Genomic DNA, 25,000 nt, shown 5'->3' with positions numbered 1-25,000 from the left:
ATGTGATCTACACACATACATACACCCACCCACAAACACAGCACAGGAAACCGAAATGCTAACCATTACACCAGCAAGCCGTGCGCACGCCCAAGTGTGTGTATATGCGCTTGTGTGCTTGTGCACTAGAGTGCGTGTACGTTTTCTCTCAAAGTTAATGTTGCCTTATATGGCAGCAGCTATGGCGAAGATATAAGGGGGGATTGACAGTGTTTGTGATGATGACTATGGTTGTAATGCTTTCGTTAACGACGTTAATGATCGGTGTGTTGATGGTGATGATGGTAGTGATGTATAAAAAAAGAAAACAAAGGAACGGTATGTTCATAACATCTATAACGTCAGTATCAATGGCGATGACTAATGTAACACTGCTCTTTTTGAATTTAACTTTTCGATACGTTTATTAACTGCACATGTGTGAGCCACATGCATTTGGATTTGTAATATACGAGCTTGCATATACTTTATCGTATCTATAGAAACATCTGTGTTCACCGTGGTGGACAAAATACATGCATTAATTTGGGGCAAATTATTAACATGTGTGTAAAGGTGCACATATGTTTGTTTGTTTGTTTGTTTATTTGTGTGTGTGTGTTTGAGTGTGTGTGTGTGTGTGTGTGTGTGTGTGTGTGTGTGTGTGTGTGTGTGTGTGTGTGTGTGTGTGTGTTTGTGTGTGTGTACGTGTGTGTGTGTCTGCACCTTTTGTATTTGTCTTCTTTCTTTGTTTTCCTGTACTTCTTCATTTTTTCTATTTCTCTTTTCATCGTATAGGTTATTGACAACATGAATTCTAAGCAGTCAGTGTTCTAGAAATTTTAGTGACATCCCTGTGAATTAGAGTCACGCAGCGGTCTTTCATGAAGGAAAAATGTTAAAAAAAAAAAAAAATGCTGATCACTTAACTTCTGTTGTCCCGAACTTGAAATCTCCCCTTTGACACTTTCATGACTTCATCTCTTCGGTGCAATACTGTTTCCAAGGATAGAAGCCGACGAAATACTATAGACTCTTTATTTAATTCAATTCAATTTATTTCGTTTTATTCCATTCTATTCTATGTTTTTGTAATAAAGCAATGGTACCAATGAAAGGGTTATTCTTATATTCAATCCAGGAGGCATTTCCAGCCGAATCTAATCGTCTGACGTTAGCTGGAACCAGACGAACAATTATAACGATACTCCTTATTCAGTTAAGACAATGTGTATCCCTTTCCTTGCACTTTTCCTTTCATTCCCGCTACTGCCAGGGTATTTTAATCACCTCTTTGGCATTCCTCTGGTAGCAAAGGAGATATCTCCCTCCCCCCCCACCTCACCCACCAGACGTCTCGTCTCATTCCATCGTCAGCACACACACTGAAATGAATTAAACATATATGTTGCTCATGAACCTGCCTGACTGCAATATTGCGCAGAGTAGTGGAGCGATGGTGGTAGAGGAGGCGGTGCCGGTTGGTGTGGTGGTGGTGGTGGCTGTGGTGGTGGTGGTGGTGGCTGTGGTGGTGGTAGCGTTGGCATTGTTTCTGCCTTTGCAAATACGTAGGAGTGGTTGCAATAGGAACGTAAAGATTATTTTGCAATCGAATAAGGAAATGGTGCTGGTGGAGACATGAATGTGAATAGGTGCAGGCTTGATACACTCGTTTACACACACACACACACACACACACACACACACACACACACACACACACACACACACACACACACACACACACACACACACACACACACACACACACACACACACACACACACACACACACACGCGTGTGGTTAGAGCTCTGGCCTGCCACTACGGAACACACACACACACACACACACACACACACACACACACACACACACACACACACACACACACACACACACACACACACACATACACGTTTTGTTGGTGTGGTCGTTAGCATCATGGTCCTACGACGTTGCAGGCACGATCGTGCCCCACTCATGTAGTAAAAGAATCACGAAAGGCCGATAAATTGGACTATGACTGAAAATAAATACTGCATAAGAATTCAGGATAGAAAGGCGAAATATGAATGTGTTCAGAGGAAAATAGAATTAGGTGTTCCTTCTAAGCGTGCAAGTGTATCATGGAAATAAAAAACAGAAGCGCAACCACGAAAAAACACCCCAGAAACCGACATTTCACAATGCCAGGAATTGACATTCTATAAAGCGTTAAAACGTAGTTTGTCGGCACATTGACACTGAGACCAGCCTACCTACATGTCCTTGAAGGTAATTAATAGCCGGCAATTATGATAAATGAGAGGCTTCTAAGTTCTTAAAGTGTCTTGGAGGCCATTCTTACTTTCCACCCCTTCATTACACGGAAAACTTTAACCTATATCCTTTGCCATAAATCCCTTCATTGAATATTACTCTTATAGAAAAGTGGTAACGAGGTGAGGCTAAATACAAACACAGGGGCTTTCTGTCTCTTTTATTTGTAACTAATAGTTGTGATGGAGCTAATACCTATTTGTAACTGAGGGGAAAAACGGAAAAGCTTACTTGTGGGCAAGAACGCGCTGCTCTCGTGGTGTGCGACTTGTCCCTCCAGGTGTCATCACCTGAGTGGCACCTCCAGCCTGTGACACAGCCTGTGTAGCGTGGAGGCGGAGCCAACCTGGCTTGGGCACGCTTGGTTGCTTAGCGGGTACGGTGCCAACCGCGGGGATACTGAGGGACACAGCCAGCGTGGTGTACATGTGGGGAAACAGAGGGACAAAGTCCGGCTAGACGCCAGCTCACCATAACTCCTCCCCCGGTCAGCAAACAACCAATGCCCCCCCCCCTAAAAAAAAAAAAAAACGAGTAGGAAAAATCGGTGCGTAAGTATCAAAAACTGACAAACTCAAGTGAGTAGCCCCCTTAAGACAACAATCACACCGATGAAATTTCCTTCACCCGGAACAGAGACAAATGCGAACAATTTATGTTGGGGGTGGTCGACAACGGTCACTCATCCCTCTCGAAGGTATTATTAGTGTCCTGGTCTTAGCTAGTGCTCGGCTCCGTCTTCCTCGCCAATGATGCGGGGGATCAGTTACACGTCCTCGGTCCGTTGCTCCGTGCTATTCCGGGAGGTCCTACAGTAATTAAAAAAAAAAAAAAAAAAAAAAAAAAAAAAAAAAAAAAAAAAAAAAAAAAAAAAAAAAAAAAAAAAAAAAAAAAAAAAAAAATCTCTGACTATGATAGTTGAAAAAAAAAGACTTTCAACAAAATCCGTTCTGTAGATTTAAGAAAAGTAGGTTTACTGTCGTTACTCTCAATATGTCAATATTGTGTTGAACTAGAAAAAGACGTTCTACTCCTTTGACTTGCCGCGGTGCTCTGCGCCGGTACTCTAGCTCTCAGCTTGTCACAGGACTTCGCGCTGGTGGCTTGTTCCTAGCTGATCTGTAAAAATCAACAGCAGCAAAAAAATTTGCGCAGAGGGGAGTGAGGGAATTAGTAGCAGATTACGCCCATAATGAGTGTCCTCTGCACATAATATTGTCATGAATATCAACAACAATTATGAGTGTAGAGTTAGAAATATCAAATAGGTTATCAGGTCGCTAAAAATGATGGTGTGTTTGAAAGTACCAGTGAAAAAGAAGGGAATACGGGGAATCTTGCAGGACTTCGTGGTAAGCCGAGTTGTAGGCCAATGCCGCCAGAGGAAGCATTTGATCCCAACCTGTCTGGTTGTCCTGGACAAAGGATCGTAGGCTTTTAATGATGGCCTCATTCACCCTTTCAGCTGTTCCGTTGCTTGACGGGTGATGCGGGGTTATAATGTGGTGTTTGTTATTTGCCATCTCCAACACCGCCTTGAATATTTAGTTCATGAACTCCCATCCTCCGTCTAAGATTACTTGTCTAGGGATGCCATGTATGGACTGTACAAGGGTGATGAAAGCCCGAGCTACTACCTGTGCGTCTTTGGAACTTATGGGCACAGCGACCAAGAAACGGGTTAGGACATCGACCACTGTGACTATGTACCTCGTACCATCTAAAGTGATGGTTAACGGTCCTATGAGATCAAAGTGCACTCTCTCGAATGGGCTTGTCACATCAGGAAACTGTCTAAGTGGTGCTGGGAGATCATATGAGGGCTTGCATGTGATATAAATTTTGCAATTGTTTACAAATGCCTTTACATCCTCCAATATTTTTGGCCAAAAGGCGAACTTTTGCAGCCGCTTAAGATTGACTTGGACTCCTCCATGACCCACCATTGGGAGACAATGGGTAATGCGCAATGCAGCTGTCTTAGCTACTTCAGAGACTACCAGGCAAAATTCTTCCAAGTGGTGTATATTTGTGCGCGAGTGGTATAAAAGTCCGTCCGGAAGGAATCAAAACTCTTAAGCGAGTAACCTTGTGCCCTACTGTCGTGGCTCCCCTGAAATAATTCTTTATTAGGCCCCAGTCAGCATGTTCATCCTGTTCCTTTCGGACAGCTAATTGGTCCCATTTTACGTGGTCCTACTCTGTGTTCGAGTTTCCCTGGCTACCTGTGGTTATGACCGACTCTGTGAAGGCGTCCATAGGGTGGTCAGCTCCCCGTATTCTAGAGAGCATGTCAGCAACAATGTTTAATCGGCCTGGGATATAATTGACTTTGAGATCAAAACCAGTGATCGCCATTTGCCACTGCAGAATCTGAGTGTGTGTGCCCTTAATAGTGAAAAGCCAGACCAAAGGCCTGTGATCGCTCAGCAGCCCAACCGGGTATCCCATGATCAGAGGGCGATTTACGGTGAGACCGTAAACCGCTGCTAACGCTTCTCTTTCAACGGTACTATACCGTCTCTCGTGTTCATTTAGAGTGCGACTGAAATAGGAAAGCGGTCGTCTCCTACCTCCGTTGTCCTCCTGCTGAAGCACGCCCTTAATTGCCAAAGCACTGGCATCAGTAATGAGTAAGAAAGGTTTAGTAAAATTGGGGTAAGGGAGGACCATTGTGGTGGACAAGTGAGATTTGAAGGACCCAAACACATGCACCTGAGCAGATTTCCATGGACCAAGTTCGCGATCCTTGTGTTTTCTAGCTAAGTCACCCTTAGTCATATCTACTAGAGGTCGTGAAATCCCTTGATGGCTCGTACCTTCTCTGGTCAAGGCTCGATTCCGTTCTGGAATATTACATGCCCTAGGTAGGCGATTTCTTTCTGAAAGAAGTGACACTTCTCCAGCCTCAAAGACAGGCCCGCCCCCTGTAACCTCCGAAGGACATCCTCAAGGTTCTTGAGGTGGTCGTTCCAAGTGGTTCCAAGAACTGTTAGAAAAGCTAGACTGGCCTCCGTTTCTCGCATGATCTGTGCTACCGCAGGCATGGCAAGGCGTACTTGTCTGACCACGTGGGCGAGAATAGCATGCCTCGGTAGAGTGGCCCAGTTCCCTACAATGGGTGCAGTAGGGACACCACCTGTTTTGGATACCACGCCCGTGGTTCCGTTTCCACGTGTTTCTGTGGCCCCCGGGCCTGTGAGAAGTGTATATGTCATCCTCTCGAAGTACCGTCTCTGTCTCTCGCGAATGGTGAGGCGAGGAAAAATCTGTATGCCTGATGAGCGTAGGGATGGGACGGCCTGGTGGTGTATGGGGTGATTCTGAGATGTTGCTCTTGGTAGGGTATAGTGTCAAGGCCGAGTACCCGTTGCCGGAATATTCGGTTTTTATGAATAGGTTATGTTGTTGCGCATAGTCTATGTAGAACCGTGAGGATGGACGCTTCCTGCCCGCGAGTGAGAACCCTTGCAAATTGTTAGGGCATGGTTGCCTTTGATTTGTTGATTGCAACTTAAACGGCATGCTCTTCCATGTTGGGCCGGTAAACCGCGTACGACACGACCATGTCAGCTAAGCGCAGTGCGTACGAAGTGAGTGTATCGGAATCCATCATCTAGGCAGCGTCCAAACGGCTGCTGATACTATCAGTGGAAGCGGGTGAGTAAAATCATTTTTTAACGCTGCCTTAAGATTATCTCAATTATTGGGGTGTTTACTCCGAGCTAACCTAGCGGACATTGAAACGTCGCCAGCAGATTTTTGCTGGACGACACATATATTGTCCATAGCTCTTCCAAGAGATTGAGCCAGGTTTAAACATCGTAACGTGCTGGCTGCCCACTCGTCGGGTGCTGAGTTACCGCCGTCGAAGTGAACAAATGAACAACGGAATGTCCGCTGTAGCCTGCAACGCCTTGGACTGATGACTCTGGTGGCCAGTCTCCTGAGATATATTTTTTCCTTTGTTTAACATATTGTTTCCAAATTTTTGCTCCTTTTGCATTCATTGAGTAGTCCTAACAGTGTGATTTGTTTCTTGTAAATATGTGCACTGAATTATAAACGGGTACGCCACTATAGTAAAGTGGTACCGAGGGTGATTCTAAATATAAACACAGGGGCTCTCTGTTTCCTTTATTTGCAATAAATGGTTGTGGTGGAGCTAATGGCTATCTATAATAATGGGAAAAACGGAACATTTTACTCGTGGACAAGGACGCGCTGCACTCTTGGTGCACTTGTCCCTCCAAGTGTCATCGCCTATCTGAGTGGCACCTCCAGCCCAACCGACCCTCTGCTAGCTAGGCCACCCGAACTGCTTGGGCGCCCAGCCAATCATCTCCCAGAGCAGGAGCCACGTGACCCAGCCTGCGTAGCGTGGGGGCGGAGCCAACCTGGCTTGGGCACGCTTGGCTGCTTGGCGGGCAAGATGCCAATCGCGGGGAAACTGAGGGGCAAAGCCTGTGTGGTGTACACGTGGGAAAGCAGAGGGACGCTTGGTGTACACAAAGGAAACAGAGAAAGTACAGCTAGGCGCCAACTCACAACACTTCATTTTACGTTATCTTTCGTTTCCCCCTCCATAATTCCTTCTCTACTAAAGGGGTGAGTGAGGAATAAAATGAAAATAATCGTACGGTACCGCGTCGAAGCACATGCGCGCACATACACACACACACGCACACACACACACACACACACACACACACACACACACACACACACACACACACACACACACACACACACACACACACACACACACACACACACACAAACACACACACACACAAACACACACACACACACACACACACGCACACACACACACACACACACACACACACACACACACACACACACACACACACACACACACACACACACACATTTGAAAAAATCCAACGATCTTCTGACAATATTAAAGGATTTAGATTTCACGGGGAAAAATGTTAGTAAGCTATGATGTTAAGGCTTTATTTACAATTGTTTTCACTGACGGTCCGTTAGAGGCAGTAAAAAGAGTAATAAAAGATATGAATGATGCTGACCTACCCGTAAGAAAACAAGATTATATAGAATTGATAGATTTATGCGTAAATTTTGGTGCGTTTACTTTTAATGGTGACGAGTATGAGCAACACAGAGGTCTTGCTATGGGTAGTCCTTTAAGTGCAGTGATGGCTTCTCTATACATGGAGTTACTAGAAAAAGAAAACTTAATCAGAATTAACGGTAGAGGATCACACTGATTTAGATATGTAGATGACGTTCTCGCTATCATCCCCGAAAACACTAATGTAAATAATAAAGTGAGAATGCTTAACGCGGTCAACAGCGATATTCAGTTCACCGTAGAGGAGGAACAAAATGGACAATTACTCTACCTCGATACATTGATACAACGATAAGAAAAAACTGTGACATTCTCAGTATACAGAAAGAAAACAAAGAGGGTTTGGTACATCACTTCTTCGCACATGATGATACATGGACTCATAAATTTGCCTTACGAAGAGAGGCTTAGGCACCTTAGCTTACACTCTCTTGAAAGACGCAGAGTGCGGGGTGATCTAATAGAAATGTTCAAGTGGATCAAAGGTTATAACAAGGGTAATGCTAACAAGGTCATCATAATAAAACAACAGGGCAGGACTCGCAGTAATGGGTATAAACTGGACATATTTAGATTTAAGAAGGAAATAGGCAAGAATTGGTTTACTAATAGGGTGGTCGATGAATGGAATAAACTTAGTAACCATGTAGTAAGCGCTGAAACCATCAGTTGTTTAAAAAAAAAACGATTAGACAACTTTATGGAAGGGGATGATAGGTGGTGATGGATACGGAGCTGCCTAATGTAGGCCTTATGGTCTCTTGCAGTCTCCTTTATTCTTATGTTCTTATAGGACAGAGTGGTACAGTGATAGACTTTTTTCTCAGGGCACTACGAATCTGTAGCAAAGAATTCCTAGAAGAAGAATTTGATTATATTATGAAAACCTTTGACAAACTTGGATACCCAGCGGAAGTGTTGTGGAGAATAAAAAGAAAAGCAATAACTATTTATAATCGTAGAAAGAAAGAGAGAAATGATAAAACTATTACCAATTTTATATCAGTACTTGACTCAGAAACTTCACCAATAATAGACAAATATTAAAAAAAAAAAAAAACCGGGTACAAACACTGCTAAAATAACTAATAAGAGGATAGGTGATTTGGTAAAGACTTCCGAAAAGAGAACCAATTCCAAAAACAGTGTCGTGTACAAAATCCCGTTGCACAATGGCATATTATGGCGAGTCATCAAGGGGATTAGATAAGAGAATTAATGAACATAAAAACAACATAAAAGCACATAGAACATCTAATTCTTTAGTAGTTCTTGGGGAAAAATTCGATTATTTACCAAACTGGAGAGGAGCTGAAGTACTGCATAAAGGTTTTGATAAATTCACTAGAAGAATTGTAGAATCAGCATATATTTCAACAATGAATTCATCGAACCATTGAGGTGGATTTATCAATTTAGAAAAACAAACCAGTATTTTAATTCTAGAACAAGCCAGAAAAACGACCTATCCCAAGTATCCGACAAGATAACTAAGTTTAGTACATAAGCTTCAATCACAGTTTTCCGTACACTCTCTGAAGAAGTTCTACGCGAACGAAACGTAAGAGTGTTTAGGGCTCCGCGCTTTCCCCTGTGTTTATGTTCTCTATCATCCAAATAATCCAAAACACACACACACACACACACACACACACACACACACACACACACACACACACACACACACACACACACACACACACACACACACACACACACACACACACACACACACACACACACACACACACGCACACACGCACGCACGCACGCATACACGCACGCGCGCACGCACTCACGCACGTTCAAAGTGACAGCCTTTTTTGCTGTTATTTGATTTTTCCCTTGTGTTCTCAATATCTCTGATTGCATTCTTTCCTTCAATTAAGTGTGCATAATCTAAATTTGCATAAACTCCTATTTATTCAACATTTCGTCTTTAATAAGACATCTTCAGGATTGTCTGTAATGAAATAAGACAAAAGAAATGACAAGTTGGTATTATGAAAACATTTCATAGGAATTAGATAGTGATGCATATGATGATACATCTTAAATGAACAAAGACAACTAAAATGTATCATGGCTATTTATATGTGCGTTTGCTGCCACCAGGAGGGTTGGGAAGGGGTGGGAGAGGGTCCGCTTAAGGGCAGTGGAAGCCATTAGGTGGGTGGGGGAAGGACTTTTTTTTTTTTTCAGCGCAATGTTGGTCGGATCTTCTGATTGAGGTCAACGTAGGGGTTTGGGAGGATGGATAGATGTATATATATATATATATATATATATATATATATATGTATATGTATATGTATATGTATATGTATATGTATATGTATATATATATGCATATGTATATGTATGTGTGTTAGGCTGGTGGTCTGCCCCACGTTGGGCCGTCAAATGTTAGGCTGATATTAGCCCACGTTGGTCAGTTAGGTTGGTTGAAGGCAAACTTTGGTAGAGATAGAGTTGGTTTATTTAACAATGAAAAGTTGGGCGCCAGTGGCGAGGAGGAACGAGACAGCGAGAGATGTGACGACTGTATTTCAAGTCATGTCTCCCGCGATCTGCTTGTGAGGGAGCAAAGAGTGGGGGGGAAGGCGGTGAGAAAGGAAGAAACAGCAAGTCAGGCTCACGTATGCTGCTCCGGGGCAATCTGCTTGCGAAGGAGCAAAAGTTGGGGGGAGGCAGGAAAGCAAGAAGAAGTGAGCTAGGCTCACGTATGCTGCTCCGATGCTATCTGCATCTTCGGGCGTTGGTCCATCCTTTATATACACGGGCAGATGATGACCCGTGCTACTGATTACCGTGAGGTCACGTGTGCTGCGTGGGAAAGTCGGAGGCAAAGCGTTCTGACTCTGGTGATTCACGAAGACAGAGGGTAGGCGTTCCTGAATGAATCCAGTGTATGTCACGGGTTGGCCGAGGTAGTCATCGCTGAGTCTGATGACCTGCACGTGTGTTCCTGAAGGAGGCTTTGTGTGATAGTCATGCGGCAGATCCCTAGTGCTGGTTAGTCATTCTGGGGCCGTACGAGTGACTCCCTCAAGGAGGCTTTGTCCCACCCTTGGGCTTCAAGGAAGCTCCGGGTCGCGTCGCAGCTGGGCAGATGCGAGCGTGTCCCATGGGGCCACTTGGGACTCAGTAAGGTCGTGAGACGCCGAGAAGAGGTGAGGCGAAGGAGTGAGAATCAGTGAGTGAGAAGGCGAGGACCGGTCGTGATGACTACTCCTAGCAATATGTATGTATGTATGTATATATATATATATATATATATGTATATATATATATGCATATATATGTATATGCATATGTACATGTATATGTATATGTATATGTATATGTATATGTATATGTATATGTGTATGTGTATGTGTATGTGTATATGTATATGTATATGTATATGCATATGTATATGTATATATGTGTTATGTAAATGTATATATGTATGTATATATATGTATATGTATATGCATACGTATATGTACATGTATACGTATAGTACATGAATTGTTATGTAGAACTTTGATGAATGTCTTGATTATTTTTTAAGATTAACAAATTAATACTTTATTCCTCTTGGTATTCTCAATAATCTTAATACTCTCAATGTTCTACTATTCTCAATAAATGTGCCGTGTGGCTTTTTAATATCGATCGTACGTCGCATAATGTGGACCTGAGTTCGAATCTATTAGATACAGTTAACTACTATATGACCTGGCACACCGATCACAGGTTGACAACCTCAGTCACAACCAAAGGTCTCCTGGCGTGAGCTTTTGTCATTTTCAGTAACATGATGCACCTGAGGTGCATTTATAAACTCTGTTACCTGTCGATGGGATTCTTCCTTTTTATGGCTTGTTTGTAGCGTTGAACATTACGAAAGGAAGCCTCAGGTTTACAAAGAACGTTTTTTTAGTAAACTTATTTAATTACATGGTATGTCAACTTTTGCATAATGAAGACAACTCCTAATTACAGGATGTTCCTTAAGTACAGTTGCAAGGTTTACTGTCCCACGGCAGTGTCCCTTTTATGGCCTTTCGGCCATCTTAGACCTGGTCGAAGAACTCATCGACAAGACATTGTAAATGTTGTGTACAAAGACAAAATCGTTCGAAGAACATTTGTGAGGACAGAATATTCACGTGGTTTAAAAGACTGGAGGCCACGAACGCTGAAGTCCTTTACAATTTTACACCTTAAAATGCATTGCTCAAGGGAGCGTTTACAAAGTATGAAGCTAAATTGGACTTAGAGTTGTCCACGCTAATTTCTGAGGTTGCAGGACGTGGCTACATCCAAGACTTGTTTTAGTTAGACTGTCTCGTTCATATCTTTCGAAAACCATATGTAGACCTTGTTACAATATCAGTTGATATGTTGTTTGCCGCACTCTTAAAACATATATGAAATTTTTAGCCAAATGAAATATTATCAAATACATCTTTTGAAAACCGTTCTGTATGTGTTATCTATTCTGGGTCTACTACAGGCTTAATTTGCAAGAATATCGGTCTGATTACAATGGCAACTATATGGAGTGCATAGTAATATCTGCCAGTAGTACTGGGTATTATACTTATCTTCGTGACAACCCTTCAGTAGTGAGAGGGTTATAGTCAGTTGCAATGAATCAAATCACCTCTGCTACGACAAAGCCTTTTGTTTCTACCATTGGTGTGGTGTATCAGTAAAAAAGAAAGAAAGAAAAAAAAAAAACGGTGACCGGGCTTGTATAATTTTGGTTGTTATTAATTTGGTTGAGCTGAGGAAGGATCCACTGCCCCCCTTCGTTAAAGAATTAACATAGTATATTCACATTTGACTCCGGTGTTACTACTCAGTAGCACCTGGGCCGACCAGCAACAACAGCAGCAACAACAACAACAACCACAAGAACAACAACAACCACAAGAACAACAACCACAACAACAACAACAACAACCACAACCACCACCACCACCACCACCACCACCACAACAACAACAACAACAACAACAACAACAACAACAACAACAACAACAACAACGACGACGACGACGACGATGACAACAACAACAACAACAACAACAATAGCAACAGCAACAACAATAGCAACAACAACAACAACAGCGACAACCACAACCACAACCACAACCACAACCACAACCACAACCACAACCACAACCACAACCACAACCACAACCACAACCACAACCACAACCACAACCACAACCACAACCACAACCACAACCACAACCACAACCACAACTACAACCACAACCACGACCAAAACCACAACCACAACTACAACTACAACAACAACTGCAACAGCAACTAATACTACTATTAGGCTGACACAGTCACGAAAAAACGGTTTGGGTCATGAAGTACTAATTCTTATCCAAATGCTTCCAACCTTACTCTTACTAAAAATCAATTTCCACTTTGCCGTTTGACTTCTGTGACCATGCCATCTTTACTATCATCACTCCCAAGTCCACTAGACTCCTTTGAGACACAGGAGAATGCTTGCGACTAGATCTTGACCGAGATGCCTTGCAGATAACAGGCGGCCTTGAGTTGTCTTCCCAATGGACACTTGCGGCTGCTGAACCCACGTGGTGGCGAGGGTGATGTCCCCCGAGGCTCTGTTCTGGGGACATGACATGTCGTGTGACCCGCCCATTCTCTCAGTGTTCTTGACCAGTCACTCTGAGGGAGGGGGGGGGTTCACCTGAAAGAGTAACAGCGAACTTATGGAGCCTCTTATGTTTCCATGTGACCTTGTGTCTGTCTTCTGAAAAAGATAAAGGATGCACCAGTATCCTTATCTTTACCGAATAGGTGCTACAGTGATGAAGGAAACAGCTCTAGACAGTCAGGAAAAAGATAAGTGCTACTTACTAGGTTTAAGTGGTTAGGGAAGAGCTAGTTTTACAACATTTGAAGTAATACAGTCATAGATGATGCTGGTGATTTCCTCACGCACAACCATGATCTTCGTATGAAAATCTTGACTGTCCTCGCGTCGGTGATCATGGGAATCACGTAGAATGACAAACTGATCAACCTCTATCATAATATTATGACTATAACTTCACAAACAACACGACGTGTCAACCCCAGTCGAATGTAGAAATAGAATCATTAAATCACACTTCCACCGACACTGCAATATTTCCACGTGACTTCCAGGAAATTTCAGAATAGGATCCTGTGTAATTTTTTTGAAGAGATATGAAAGTACACGATATACATACATACATATATATATATACATATATATATAATTATGTATATATACATGTGTGTGTGTGTGTGTGTGTGTGTGTGTGTGTGTGTGTGTGTGTGTGTGTGTGTGTGTGTGTGCGTGTGTGTGTGTGTGTGTGTGTGTGTGTGTGTGTGTGTGTGTGTGTGTGTGTGTATGTGTGTTTGTGTCTATGCAGGGCCATGTGATGCGCCTATTGCGTTAGCAATAAGTCAGTGATAAGGTGTCTATTTGCATTCCCTTCTCGCTGCCTAATACGAAAAAGGAGCCGAGTGCGTAAGTCTCCCCTGCCAGTACACAGCCTCTCCATTGTCAAGACTCTTGGTGTGCCTCCCCGCGGCTACACGCGGTAACTGGGTGCCTTGCGGCCTCAGGCTAAACACCAGGGGATCTTGGAGCTCCAGGGTGCACCAGAGGTCCGGCCTGCAGACCTATTGATATATGGGCACATCCTGGCGTCTACCAACCACTGACCCATTACCTTGTAGGCTGCCCTTGGATGGGTAAAGGCAACGGGTATAACCCCCCCCCCCCCAAAAAAAAAAAAAAAAAAAAAATCTGTTGTGGCGTCCAGCAATAGGTAGGACTCGATAGATTGAGTACCTGGCAGACTCCTGCAGCCCTACTCCGTGGACGGTCGTCTGGAGTGTCTCTTGCCACCGTTGAATGCTGAAGAGGGCCAAGCGAGTGGGAACTGGTTCTCCGCAAACATCTTCCCACCTTAAATACTTTCATGGCTCAGGCTTCTGCTCTGCAATGTTCACTCATCATCATCATCACTATACTTTCAAAGCCCTGCGGCGACGGGGACAGAGCGGTAGGCACAGGCTAAAGGTGCAGTTGGGGGTGTCTAGTCGCTGGGAGTTGGGGTTAAGCGGCAGTTCGCTTCGGCAGCTCCCTGCATGAATAAGCAACTCCCGCATTGCTCACCTTACATGAGTAGGGACCAAGAAAAGGCAGTCTAAACATTACCCGTTTATCAAACTCCGGGTAGTCAGCTGCAGGCCATCAAGACAACTCTTCCATGCAACCACAACTTTAATACAAAAACATTATTTGTAGCAACCTGGGAAGTCAGAACACTTCTTGATCGTGACGAAAATAGACCAAAAAGGAGAACTGCACTCGTGACAAACGAACTAAGCCCTTATAATATTGACATCGCAGCTCTCAGTGAAACACGGTTTAGCGGAGAAGACTCTTTAATCGAGACAGGAGAAGGATGCACCTTCTTTTGGAAGGGCCTCCCAGAGGGTGAAAGGAGGCTTCACGGGGTCGGCTTTGCCGTGAAGACTTCCCTCCTGTGCCAAGTTCCGGAGGTGCCATCTGGAATTAGTGAGATGTTAATGACATGGAGAATACCTTTAATAAAGGGCCAATACGTTACCATCATCAGTGCCTATGCCCCAACGCTCACTGCAGAAGAAGCCATGAAAGAGCAGTTATGCGGCACTCTCGACACCTGTCTGTTGGAGGTTCCACGCACTGACAAAGTACTCCTTCTGGGCGATTTCAATGCCAGGGTTGGGTGTGCTCACGAAATATGGTCCGATATTCTTGGCAAGCATGGAAAAGTTAATGAACATGGCCTTAGACTCATTGCCCTATATATGCTCTGAACATCACCTAACTGTGACCAATACACTCTTCCAACTCAAGAACAAGTACAAGACCATGTGGCAACATCCCCTCTCTGGTCACTCGCACCAACTCGACCATATCATAGTACATCAAGCAGACAGAAAGGAGGTGCTGATCACAAGAGTCATGAGGAGTGCTGAGTGTTGGACAGACCATCGTCTAATACACAGCAAAATTCGTTTGGAAGTAAGACCTCAACAGCGGCGACAGCTCCCTCCAAGGAAACTCAACATCTCAGCTCTCAAAGACCCAATATTACGTGCCTCCCTCAGATGCAAAATTGCAGAGGCTCTCTCCAGTATACCACACGGGCTTACACCTCATCCCAGTGAAACAACCTACATAGTGCCCTGCACGAAGCCGCAGTATTGATCATCGGGTAATCCAAGCGTATCAGTCAGTATTGGTTCGATCAGAATGCTCCCGGTATACAACAACTGCTGGGAGGTAAAACAACAACAACAACAACAACAACAACAACAACAACAACAACAACAACAACAACAACAATGCCCTCCTAAGTAATCCCCAGTCCAAAGCACTCAAATCTCGTTTGTCCAGCATCAGGGCTGATGTACAAAGACACCTAAGGTGCACTGAAAACGATTGGTGGAAAGAAAGAACTCTGCAAATACAACAGTATGCTGACAGCAATGATATACATGACTTCTACGATGCAGTTAAAACAATATACGGACCAGTGAGACGCGGGAAACAACCCATCAGATCCTCAGATGGCAATATATTGTACAAGAACAATGAAGAGATAATCTCCAGATGGGGAGATCACTTCAACAACTTACTCAACCAATCCAACTCTGCCACACCAAACATACTGGATCAGCTGCCCAATCTCCCTATATTACAGGAAATGGATAGAGACCCCCAGCTGGCTGAACTTATAAAAGCTGTCAGGAAACTAAAGAACAACAAGAGCCCAGAGCCAGATGGCATCCCTGTCGAGGTTTTCATGGAGGGAGGATACGCCCTGAGGCTACACCTGACTGAACTGCTCCAAGAAGTGTGAGCAACAAGTGAAGTACCAAAAAAATTAAAGGATCGAGCAATCTGTGGCAGGATATTGTGGAAGGATAAGATCACCCATGATAAACTATACCATCGCACTCAAACCACCAGTATTGAAACTACAAGGCACAACGACACCTGTGCTGGTTGGCCACATCATAAGGATGCTAGAACACCGGCTCTCACTGCGAATCCTGTAAGGCAGCTCGCTGAAGGTAATAGAAATGTGGGTGGCCCAAAGACGAGGTCAAAGACTATATCAAAGAACTACTCAAGAAAAGTGACATAGAACCCCAAGAGCTGGAGGCTCTGGCTGCTGACAGATCGACCTGGAGAACTGTATGTGCCAGAACAGTCGAGCAATTGAACGATGTCTAGTCCCTGAGGAGAGCAGAAAACCGCACAAGACGGCACTAACGAGCGGAGGGAGACCACCGGTCTCCCAGGGAACAAGATCCATGTCAAATGTGTGGCAAAATATGCAGCTCCCGAATAGGACTCAATAGCCACATACGATGGCATCTACAGCATAACCATTGAACTTTCATCTATCATCGCACGCAGAGCAGCGACGTCATCGGCAACGATGGACTACCACAAGCAAGCAATCATATATGTACACACACACACACACACACACACACACACACACACACACACACACACACACACACACACACACACACACACACACACACACACACACACACACACACACACACACACACACACACACACACACACACACACACACACACACACACACTCACATATATTTATATAGTATACTTTTTTCCTTGTCAACTAGAGCACGGCAGACTCACTCTTATACATTCTCATGTCTACTACAAACATCATTGTGGTCAAATTTACATGACCAAGAAGTTCATTGTATACTTGAAGCAACTATGGTAATCCTGAAATACTTGTACACTGTATTATTGTTGCCATTGTATCAGCGAACCACTTGGCTTCGACCGAGTGATGCTATAATATACCGTATAAGAAAACTATAAACTAGGTGTTTATCTTTTTTTTTATTTCTAATCGATTTAATTTTGTCCCATTCTTTAAAGTTTCTGGTCTGGTTGCTGACAGAGGGTTTTATTCGGCTGAGAGGTGGCTTTCGAACAGACAGGGTTAACCCTACCTCTGCTAGCTCTCTTTATGCTTTAGAACTGATCCTTAACAATTTCTGTCTCATACCAGACACTTCTACCCAGGTGAGAGATAGCGTGTGGATTAATGTAATTATCGACGCTAAATCTAAACATGAGTGACGTCACAATGCCCTTTCCAGGTCCAAAATCACAGAACATCTTTTGTGTTTATGACATGTCGACTACAAGAACATGAAAAAAGCATATTTTGTCTACTTAGGCGGTAGTATTGTTCGTTCATACCGTTACATAGGCCTGTCCAAGTACGAAATTACAGAACGTCTGAAGATTCTGTGATCGTCTTGTTGACCCTGAGGGTATTTATAGAAAACGTGAACAGACTTTATACTTAGGCTTTGCCTTCTACTGGAGTATAAATCTTTGAGCAACATACGTGATGTACCTCAGGTGTCGAGGTCGGATTGTTTCACGATGTTGCGACATCGGAGCTCTGCGAGGTTGAGTGACGTGAGAGGGGGAAGGGTTGGGGGAAAGGGGGATAAAAGAGGGAAATGCGGGAGGAGAGAGGGAAAGGGGGAAGGGAAGAAACAACTGTGAAGAGATGGAGGTCGTGGCTGTATGGGTAGCTTGAGCTGTTCAACACCGTTGCCATTTTATGGATTTTGTGAAAGCATACGGACAGATCCGAGCCTGCGCAGGGACTTAGTTGGTTGAAACCCGTTCATACAGGAGTCTGACACTCAACTGATAAAAATCATTTAGTATATGACTTAAGAATATTTGAAAAAGAATGTCATGTATGATAATGAAAGAGTGGGGATATCGCTGATAATTTGTCTACATTTCGAAGAGTACGCGTGATTGGCGCGAGGACAATGACCGAAAGTTCGAGTAGTAGCTGTGGCCTGTGGGAGCATTGGGTCACTATAATCTGTTCATTCTTAAACTTAAATGAGACATATTCGATAAAGATATAAGATCATATTAGCCTTGGAAATTAACATCTTGGTAAAATAAGCACAAAAGATGTAGAAAAAACAGGAAATGATTGGCAACTCAATGAAACTTGATGACTTCAAACTAACTCTCCGGTAATATTAGAAAATGAACCTGATGAAGAAATTGAGATTTTAATTACCAAATATGAGATCAGATCAATGTAGACATGAGATACTAACATTCAAATCTATGGAGGACACAATTCATAGCCTTATGTTAATACCAAAATAGCTTATATTTTTCAGATAAGTATTATTTATTGAAAATATGATAAAATCATAAATAAATATTTTGAAAGATACACACACACACACACACACACACACACACACACACACACACACACACACACACACACACACACACACACACACACACACACACACACACACACACACACACACACACACACACACACACACACACACACACACACACACACACACACACACACACACACACACACACACACACACATATATATATATATATATATATGTATGTATATAATATTATATATATGTAATATTATATATAAATATACATATATATATATATATATATATAAATATATATATTATCAGGATCCATATGGGGTGGCCACATTTGAAAATAAACCGAAAAAAAAGATGAAATGAAATTTCAAAAGTGACGTTACAAAAAGAGCAATGGACGGTGTTTTCGAAAAAAAAAGTAAACCGAGTGAAGAGTCACACATCTTGGAGGAAAAGATTCAAAGAAGAAAGTAGGTCACTGACCGAGTAACCATCTTCTGGCGAGAGAAGTTGAGGGTTTCCAAGCAGATTTAAAAATACCTAAACTAACCAGAAAACATAAACATTCGAATTTAATAAAAAGTGGAAATAGAAAGATGGATAGAAGGTGCAGGAGAGAATGGAGGACAAAGAAGGTGGAGGAGGAAAGAACAGCAGATGAAGAGGAAAAAGGACGTTAAAAAAAACGAGAGAGGAATTATGTTAATGTCTTTAGACTTAGTTAAATCGTAGAACCGCGCTCCAACTCACATATCCGAGACCACACTCCGATGGAACTATAAACACTGACTGTATTTCACTGACTCAAATGCCATAGTAGTAACTATGTCAAGATTTGACTAAGAATCTAGCAGCGACAGTTCCTGTGGCTAAGGCGTGTTCACCGAGATCTCCATAATGTAAGGTAAGGTAAGGTAAGGTAAGGTAAGGTAAGGTAAGGTAAGGTAAGGTAAGGTAAGGTAAGGTAAGGTAAGGTAAGGTAAGGTAAGGTAAGGTAAGGTAAAGTAAGGTAAGGTAAGGTAAGGTAAGGTAAGGTAAGGTAAGGTAAGGTAAGGTAAGGTAAGGTAAGGTAAGGTAAGGTAAGGTAAGGTAAGAAGAATAAACAAGAGGAAAAGAGGAAGGAGTTGAGGAAGATAAAAAGAAGAAGGAGATTAATTTCGAGGAGGAGAGATCGGTCCTTCTTTTTGTGGACCCCACAGATTGCGATGAATTCCACCGATGCTCCTTCATTACTGAGGCTATGGAAAGAAAGAAAGAGAAAAAAACAAGAAATCGGGGACGAAGACCCAACCTGTGGGGCAGATAGCAATAGAATGGAGAAAGAAAAGGGTGACAGATATATCTATAAGGAAGGAAAAACAGGCGGAGAAGAATGAAACATAGAAATGAGACGGGGAGAAAGAGTGATTAAGAGGAAGAGGAAAACGAAGAAGATCAGGGGAAAAATGAGGAGAAAGAAGGGGAAAAATGAGAAAATAAAGAAGCAGAGGGAAAAAATGGAGTCGAAGAAGAAAAAGAAGAAGAGAAGAAGAAAAAGAAGAGAGGATAAGAAGAAGAGATAAGAAAAGAGAAGAAAGAAGAAGAAAATAGTGATGATGATAATGAAGAAAGATGGAAGAAGAAAAACAGCAACAAAGGGACGAAGAGGGAGTGGGTAGGGAAGAAGAATAGTAAGGTAAGAAGGTAAATGAGGGGAAGAAAGTGAGATAGATAGATAGATAGATAGATAGAGAGAAATGGGGCAAGGGTTTTGATTTGGGCTAGAAGGAGGGAAGAGGAGGAGTAAGAGGAGAAGAAGGAGGGATGGAGGAGGAGGTGGAGAAGAAAGAGGAGGAGGAGGAGGAGGAGGAGGAGGAGGAGGAGGAGGAGGAGGAAGGAGGAGGAGGAGGAGGAGGAAGGAGGAGGAGGAGGAGGAGGAGGAGGAGGAGGAGGAGGAGGAGGAGGAGGAGGAGGAGGAGGAGGAGGAGGAGGAGGAGGAGGAGGAGGAGGAGGAGGAGGAGGAGGAGGAGTCAAGTCTCTATTGTCATGTCACAGGCGTGGGTCGTGACCTCAAAGCCTCTTTCTGCTAAAGGTGGCTGCACGCAATCTCAAACACCCGCCACTTCTTCGCCGTCGCAGCATCTCTGTCATTGCACCCAGCCCCGCCTTACTGTGCCGGTGCTGTGTAGTTCTAATATGTACAACTTCGGATGTCTGAACCTTAACAATGATATATCCGGGCCATGGAAATACATTTTGACTTGTTGCTGCATTAATACAGCTTTGTTGATAAGATATATATATATATATATATATATATATATATATATATATATATATATATATATATATGAATTAAGACCCTACAGTAAAAGAAATTTTCATAAATCATATTTCCATAATACAATGGGACTTAGAGACTGTATCAATATATTGGAGTTGTCGGGATTTTGGCTGGAATGCAAACATGGATTGTGATCATGGATTTTATTCAAATTGAAGCTGGGCGACAAAGTAGTAAATGGTTCACTCTGGTTACGAAAAAGGGGGAGGGGAAGATGATGAGGGAGGTGACGATTGTACGTTTCAAGTCGTGTCCCCTGCAGGGGAGGGAGGAGGAAGAGACGGCGGCGGAAATAGCGAGCTAGGCTCGCAGCGTAATGCTCCGAGGCGATCTGTGTCTTTGGCAATTCCGTCCAACTTATATATCCAGTTCAGGTCATGACCCGTGCCCTTAATTGGCGCGAGGACAAAGTGTCGATGTCTTGGGAGCCAGACGCAATACGTTTTCAGGCAGCTTATTTAACCAGGATGGAATGTATGGAGTTGTTACTTCACGTGCGTTCCTCAAAGAACCGTTGCTTGTCCCGACGCAGCCGGTCGAGCTACAGGATGGTCATCGTGGGAGCCAACAGAGTTCGTTCTTAGGCTGATGACCTAGCAAAAATGGAATGTAGACGGAGCTAGGTACTGCACGTGAGTTCCTCAAAGAAGCTTTGTCCCACCCGCGGACCTCAAGGAACCTTTGTTCGACCCGACGCAGTCGGGTGGGCGCAGGTGCGTCCCAAAGGAACATTTTGTGGGTCGACAAGTTCGTGGGATGGAGGACAACTGCCTCATAGTAGTTTAATTCAGGATCGGTAACAGGACTTTTCAAAGACACTATTTTGGGATCACAGTGCCATGGTACTTTATGGATCTTATTTTGACTAACTCAGTACCAAGGAGGTTAATCCACATAGGTTTAAATGGTCCAGGTAAGTTCAATCTCCTTTCTCTTTTTCTAACCCAAAGAGTGGCACTGAAATGAATCAAAGAGTTGGCCTCAGCCAAAACTAAATAATAAATACAGCGTCTATTGAGATTTTGGTTCTAATCGCACTTCGTATGACACAGACCTACGTTTGAGTCCGATGTTTACTGGTGACTGCTTCTTGCTCTAGCTGTCGGATCAAATAAAGCCAAGGTGACTGCATCTGTTACTGCAAAACGCCTCCTGGTAGTATTACTGGCGTTTGTGTCCGGGATCATGCGGTGCCGTCTCCATCATCCAATCACGCGGTGCATTGTAAATAATAAGCAACTTCATGAAAATCTAAAGAGGTTACACCAAGAGGCGCTTAGGTGTAACCAAGGTTGTCATCTTTGGCCTATGAGATCTGACTGCGAGAGTAAATAGAAGTCGCCAGAAGCTATTGGATTCGAACGAGGGTCCACATCCTGAGAAGCATGATCGTAACTATCGTGCCATTCGGTCCTTTCATCGACTCCTTTCAGACACGAAGCCGCTGGTCGGAGGTGAGTGGATTGTTCAGGATAAGGTGAAGAGATTCTGGATGTTTTTTTTTTTATATAGATTCTGAATTTCAATTTGAGATTCTACTGATAGATGTGGAGGGAAAGGAAAGGAACGGAAGTGTCCGATTCCGTCTCGAGAGTGAATTAGTTGGCTTGAGGAGGGAGAGCTCAGTTCAGAGAGAATATTGGATTATTTGTTTGTGTCTTATGGAGAGATAATCATAACTCCTATGCAAATGAAACAGAACAACCTAAAAATCTTCACAGCGTGTATGCCAAAATTCAGTGGTGGAGTGTAGGAGATACACATGCAGACGACTATCATTGCGAAAGTTACTACTCTATTTTTTTTATTATTCAAGATATTTATCAAATAAACTCAATGGAGTCAAATTAAAGATCTTCCTTGGGTGTAAACACACTAACAATTTGAGTTTCACAAGGCTAGACTGCAACCGTAGGAAGGAGACGAATTAATACTTTTATTAACACACACACGCACACAAGCACGCACACACGCATACACACACACACACACACACACACACACACAAACACACACACACACACACACACACACACACACACACACACACACACACACACACACACACACACACACACACACATACACACACACACACACACACACACACACACACACACACACACACACACACACACACACACACACACACACACACACACACACACACACACACACACACACACACACACACACACACACACACACACACACACACACACACACACACACACACACACACACACACACACACACACACACACACACATGTGTATATATATGCATATATATATATATATATACACATATAATCATATATGTTTATATCTATTCATATTTGTACATGTATATATTCATATCTATACCTATATATCTATATCTATGTGTCTGTATCCTTTTATCTAATATATGCGTATGGTGGATGGGAAGGCCTTCTCCAAAGTGAAAAGGATTATTTGTGGACCAACATAGTCTAGGAAAATAGTTACTCTGTTTTCAGACCTCCTGCTGCCTATTCAGGGAAACGCTAGGGGAGGGAAAACTTCGAAATCAAATCAATAACTCATCCTGGACCTGGTATCTATCAGATGACTAATCAATATGGTTGGCCGAGGGGCTAACTATCCGTCCCTTCAAAAAAAGAGAGGTTTTCAAAATGCTTATGGGAGGATCATAAATACTTATGAAACGGTCATAGGTCCTCCGGCCTGAGTACCGCCTAAGTGACTGATATGCTAAGTCTACCGCTACTTTTAGGTAGCAACGGCGATAGAGTTGAGGATATAATGGTCTTGTCCGGAAGGTGAGCAAAACAATATGGATTATCAGCAAAATAAAAGAAAAAACTTGTGTTTTCGTGAATTAGTACTAAGAAATTAATTAATAAGCATAATACAACATACGGCTACACGGAAGCATATCTACGCACAAGAACAAGTCAATTATGGAGAGAATTCCCTGAGTCGAGAGATGGGTCGGAGAAGATTAGAAGATGTCATTCGGTCCTCGAGGAACTCAATATGTGATCACTCGTGCCTTCGGAGAATCATGGGATATCGCTGGAATAACTTCTTATCAAACCAAAGTCTGTACTGTGAGACTCAGTATAGGTCAGTTACCAGCATAATTAGTGAACGTCAACTCCAGCTATATGGGCATGTGGCACGTTTCCCTGATGGTGATCCTATTCAGCGTTGTCTCCACAAGAGACAACCCTCGATGGAGGAGACGAAAGGGACACTCAGTTTTTATGGCTGAGGCAAGTTGATCGAAAGTGTCAAGAGTTGTTCGGAGTGTCTGCATGAGAGCTTGCTTAGAGAGACCGTTGGGAATGGTCACGGTGTGTGAGTGAAGCAAAGCTCTCCCTGGCGTATGCCCTCAGTTGATACTGATGATGGGAGTGAAATCCTCCTAAGTACTGGAATATGGACGTCGGTTATGGAGTTCGGTAACAGGAACCTTGTCTTTATCAGGAAACGTCGGGATCCAGGAGCATTGGTGGCAGGTAGCGAAATCTTGCGTACTAGAATAAGGCAACGTGTTACTGATGTTTCTTAACTTGGAGGTCCTTGGGCAATCAACCACGTGTCTTTGCAGCATTCGGATTGGATGGATCGCAGCACCTCTACAGCTTTTGTTTTCTCCTGCTGTTTTGATATCAGAGTAGGTTGAACCCTTCACAGGTTACAGTTCAGGACTGACATATAGTATATTAAGAACCACAGGAAGTAGATACAATTTCCCGTAGATCAGTGGTTCCCAACCAGGGGTCCATGGACCTGTGTGGAACCGCAGAGTTAGACAGTCGGGACCACATTCTAACAAATTGTGTGGTTTTTAGTGAATGCCTACCGATTCTATTCAGTGTTAAAGGGATCTCCAGGAGGCTAAAGAACAGCAGTATATAAGTATAGGGTACATGGCCGTACATAGG

At 43.2% G+C, this 25,000-nt stretch overlaps 1 protein-coding gene across 1 annotated transcript; it reads left to right on the top strand.

The window, feature by feature from the left end:
* Nucleotides 1-15,265: 15,265 nt before the first annotated feature.
* LOC143033659 (uncharacterized) lies at nt 15,266-16,637 on the top strand. The gene is made up of 3 exons (XM_076199150.1): nt 15,266-15,687; nt 15,884-16,345; nt 16,460-16,637. The coding sequence occupies exons 1-3, from the start codon at nt 15,266-15,268 to the stop codon at nt 16,635-16,637; spliced, it is 1,062 nt and encodes a 353-aa protein (XP_076055265.1).
* Nucleotides 16,638-25,000: the final 8,363 nt, after the last annotated feature.

The sequence above is a fragment of the Oratosquilla oratoria genome, chromosome 16 (assembly GCF_046742065.1).
Source record: "Oratosquilla oratoria isolate Oo_2021 chromosome 16, ASM4674206v1, whole genome shotgun sequence".
Taxonomy (NCBI): Eukaryota; Metazoa; Arthropoda; class Malacostraca; order Stomatopoda; family Squillidae; genus Oratosquilla; species Oratosquilla oratoria.
The sequence above is the reverse complement of the archived record's forward strand: the minus strand, read 5'-3'. Positions and strand labels throughout refer to the sequence as shown.

Excerpts from the sequence above, each read along its gene's own strand:
- LOC143033659 (XM_076199150.1), top strand. The coding sequence starts at position 15,266 with ATGGCCTTAGACTCATTGCCCTATATATGCTCTGAACATCACCTAACT. Across the intron at positions 15,688-15,883 it reads GTGCCCTGCACGAAGCCGCA|CATCAGGGCTGATGTACAAA; the intron begins GTATTGATCATC and ends TCGTTTGTCCAG. Across the intron at positions 16,346-16,459 it reads ACTGAACTGCTCCAAGAAGT|TATTGAAACTACAAGGCACA; the intron begins GTGAGCAACAAG and ends TCAAACCACCAG.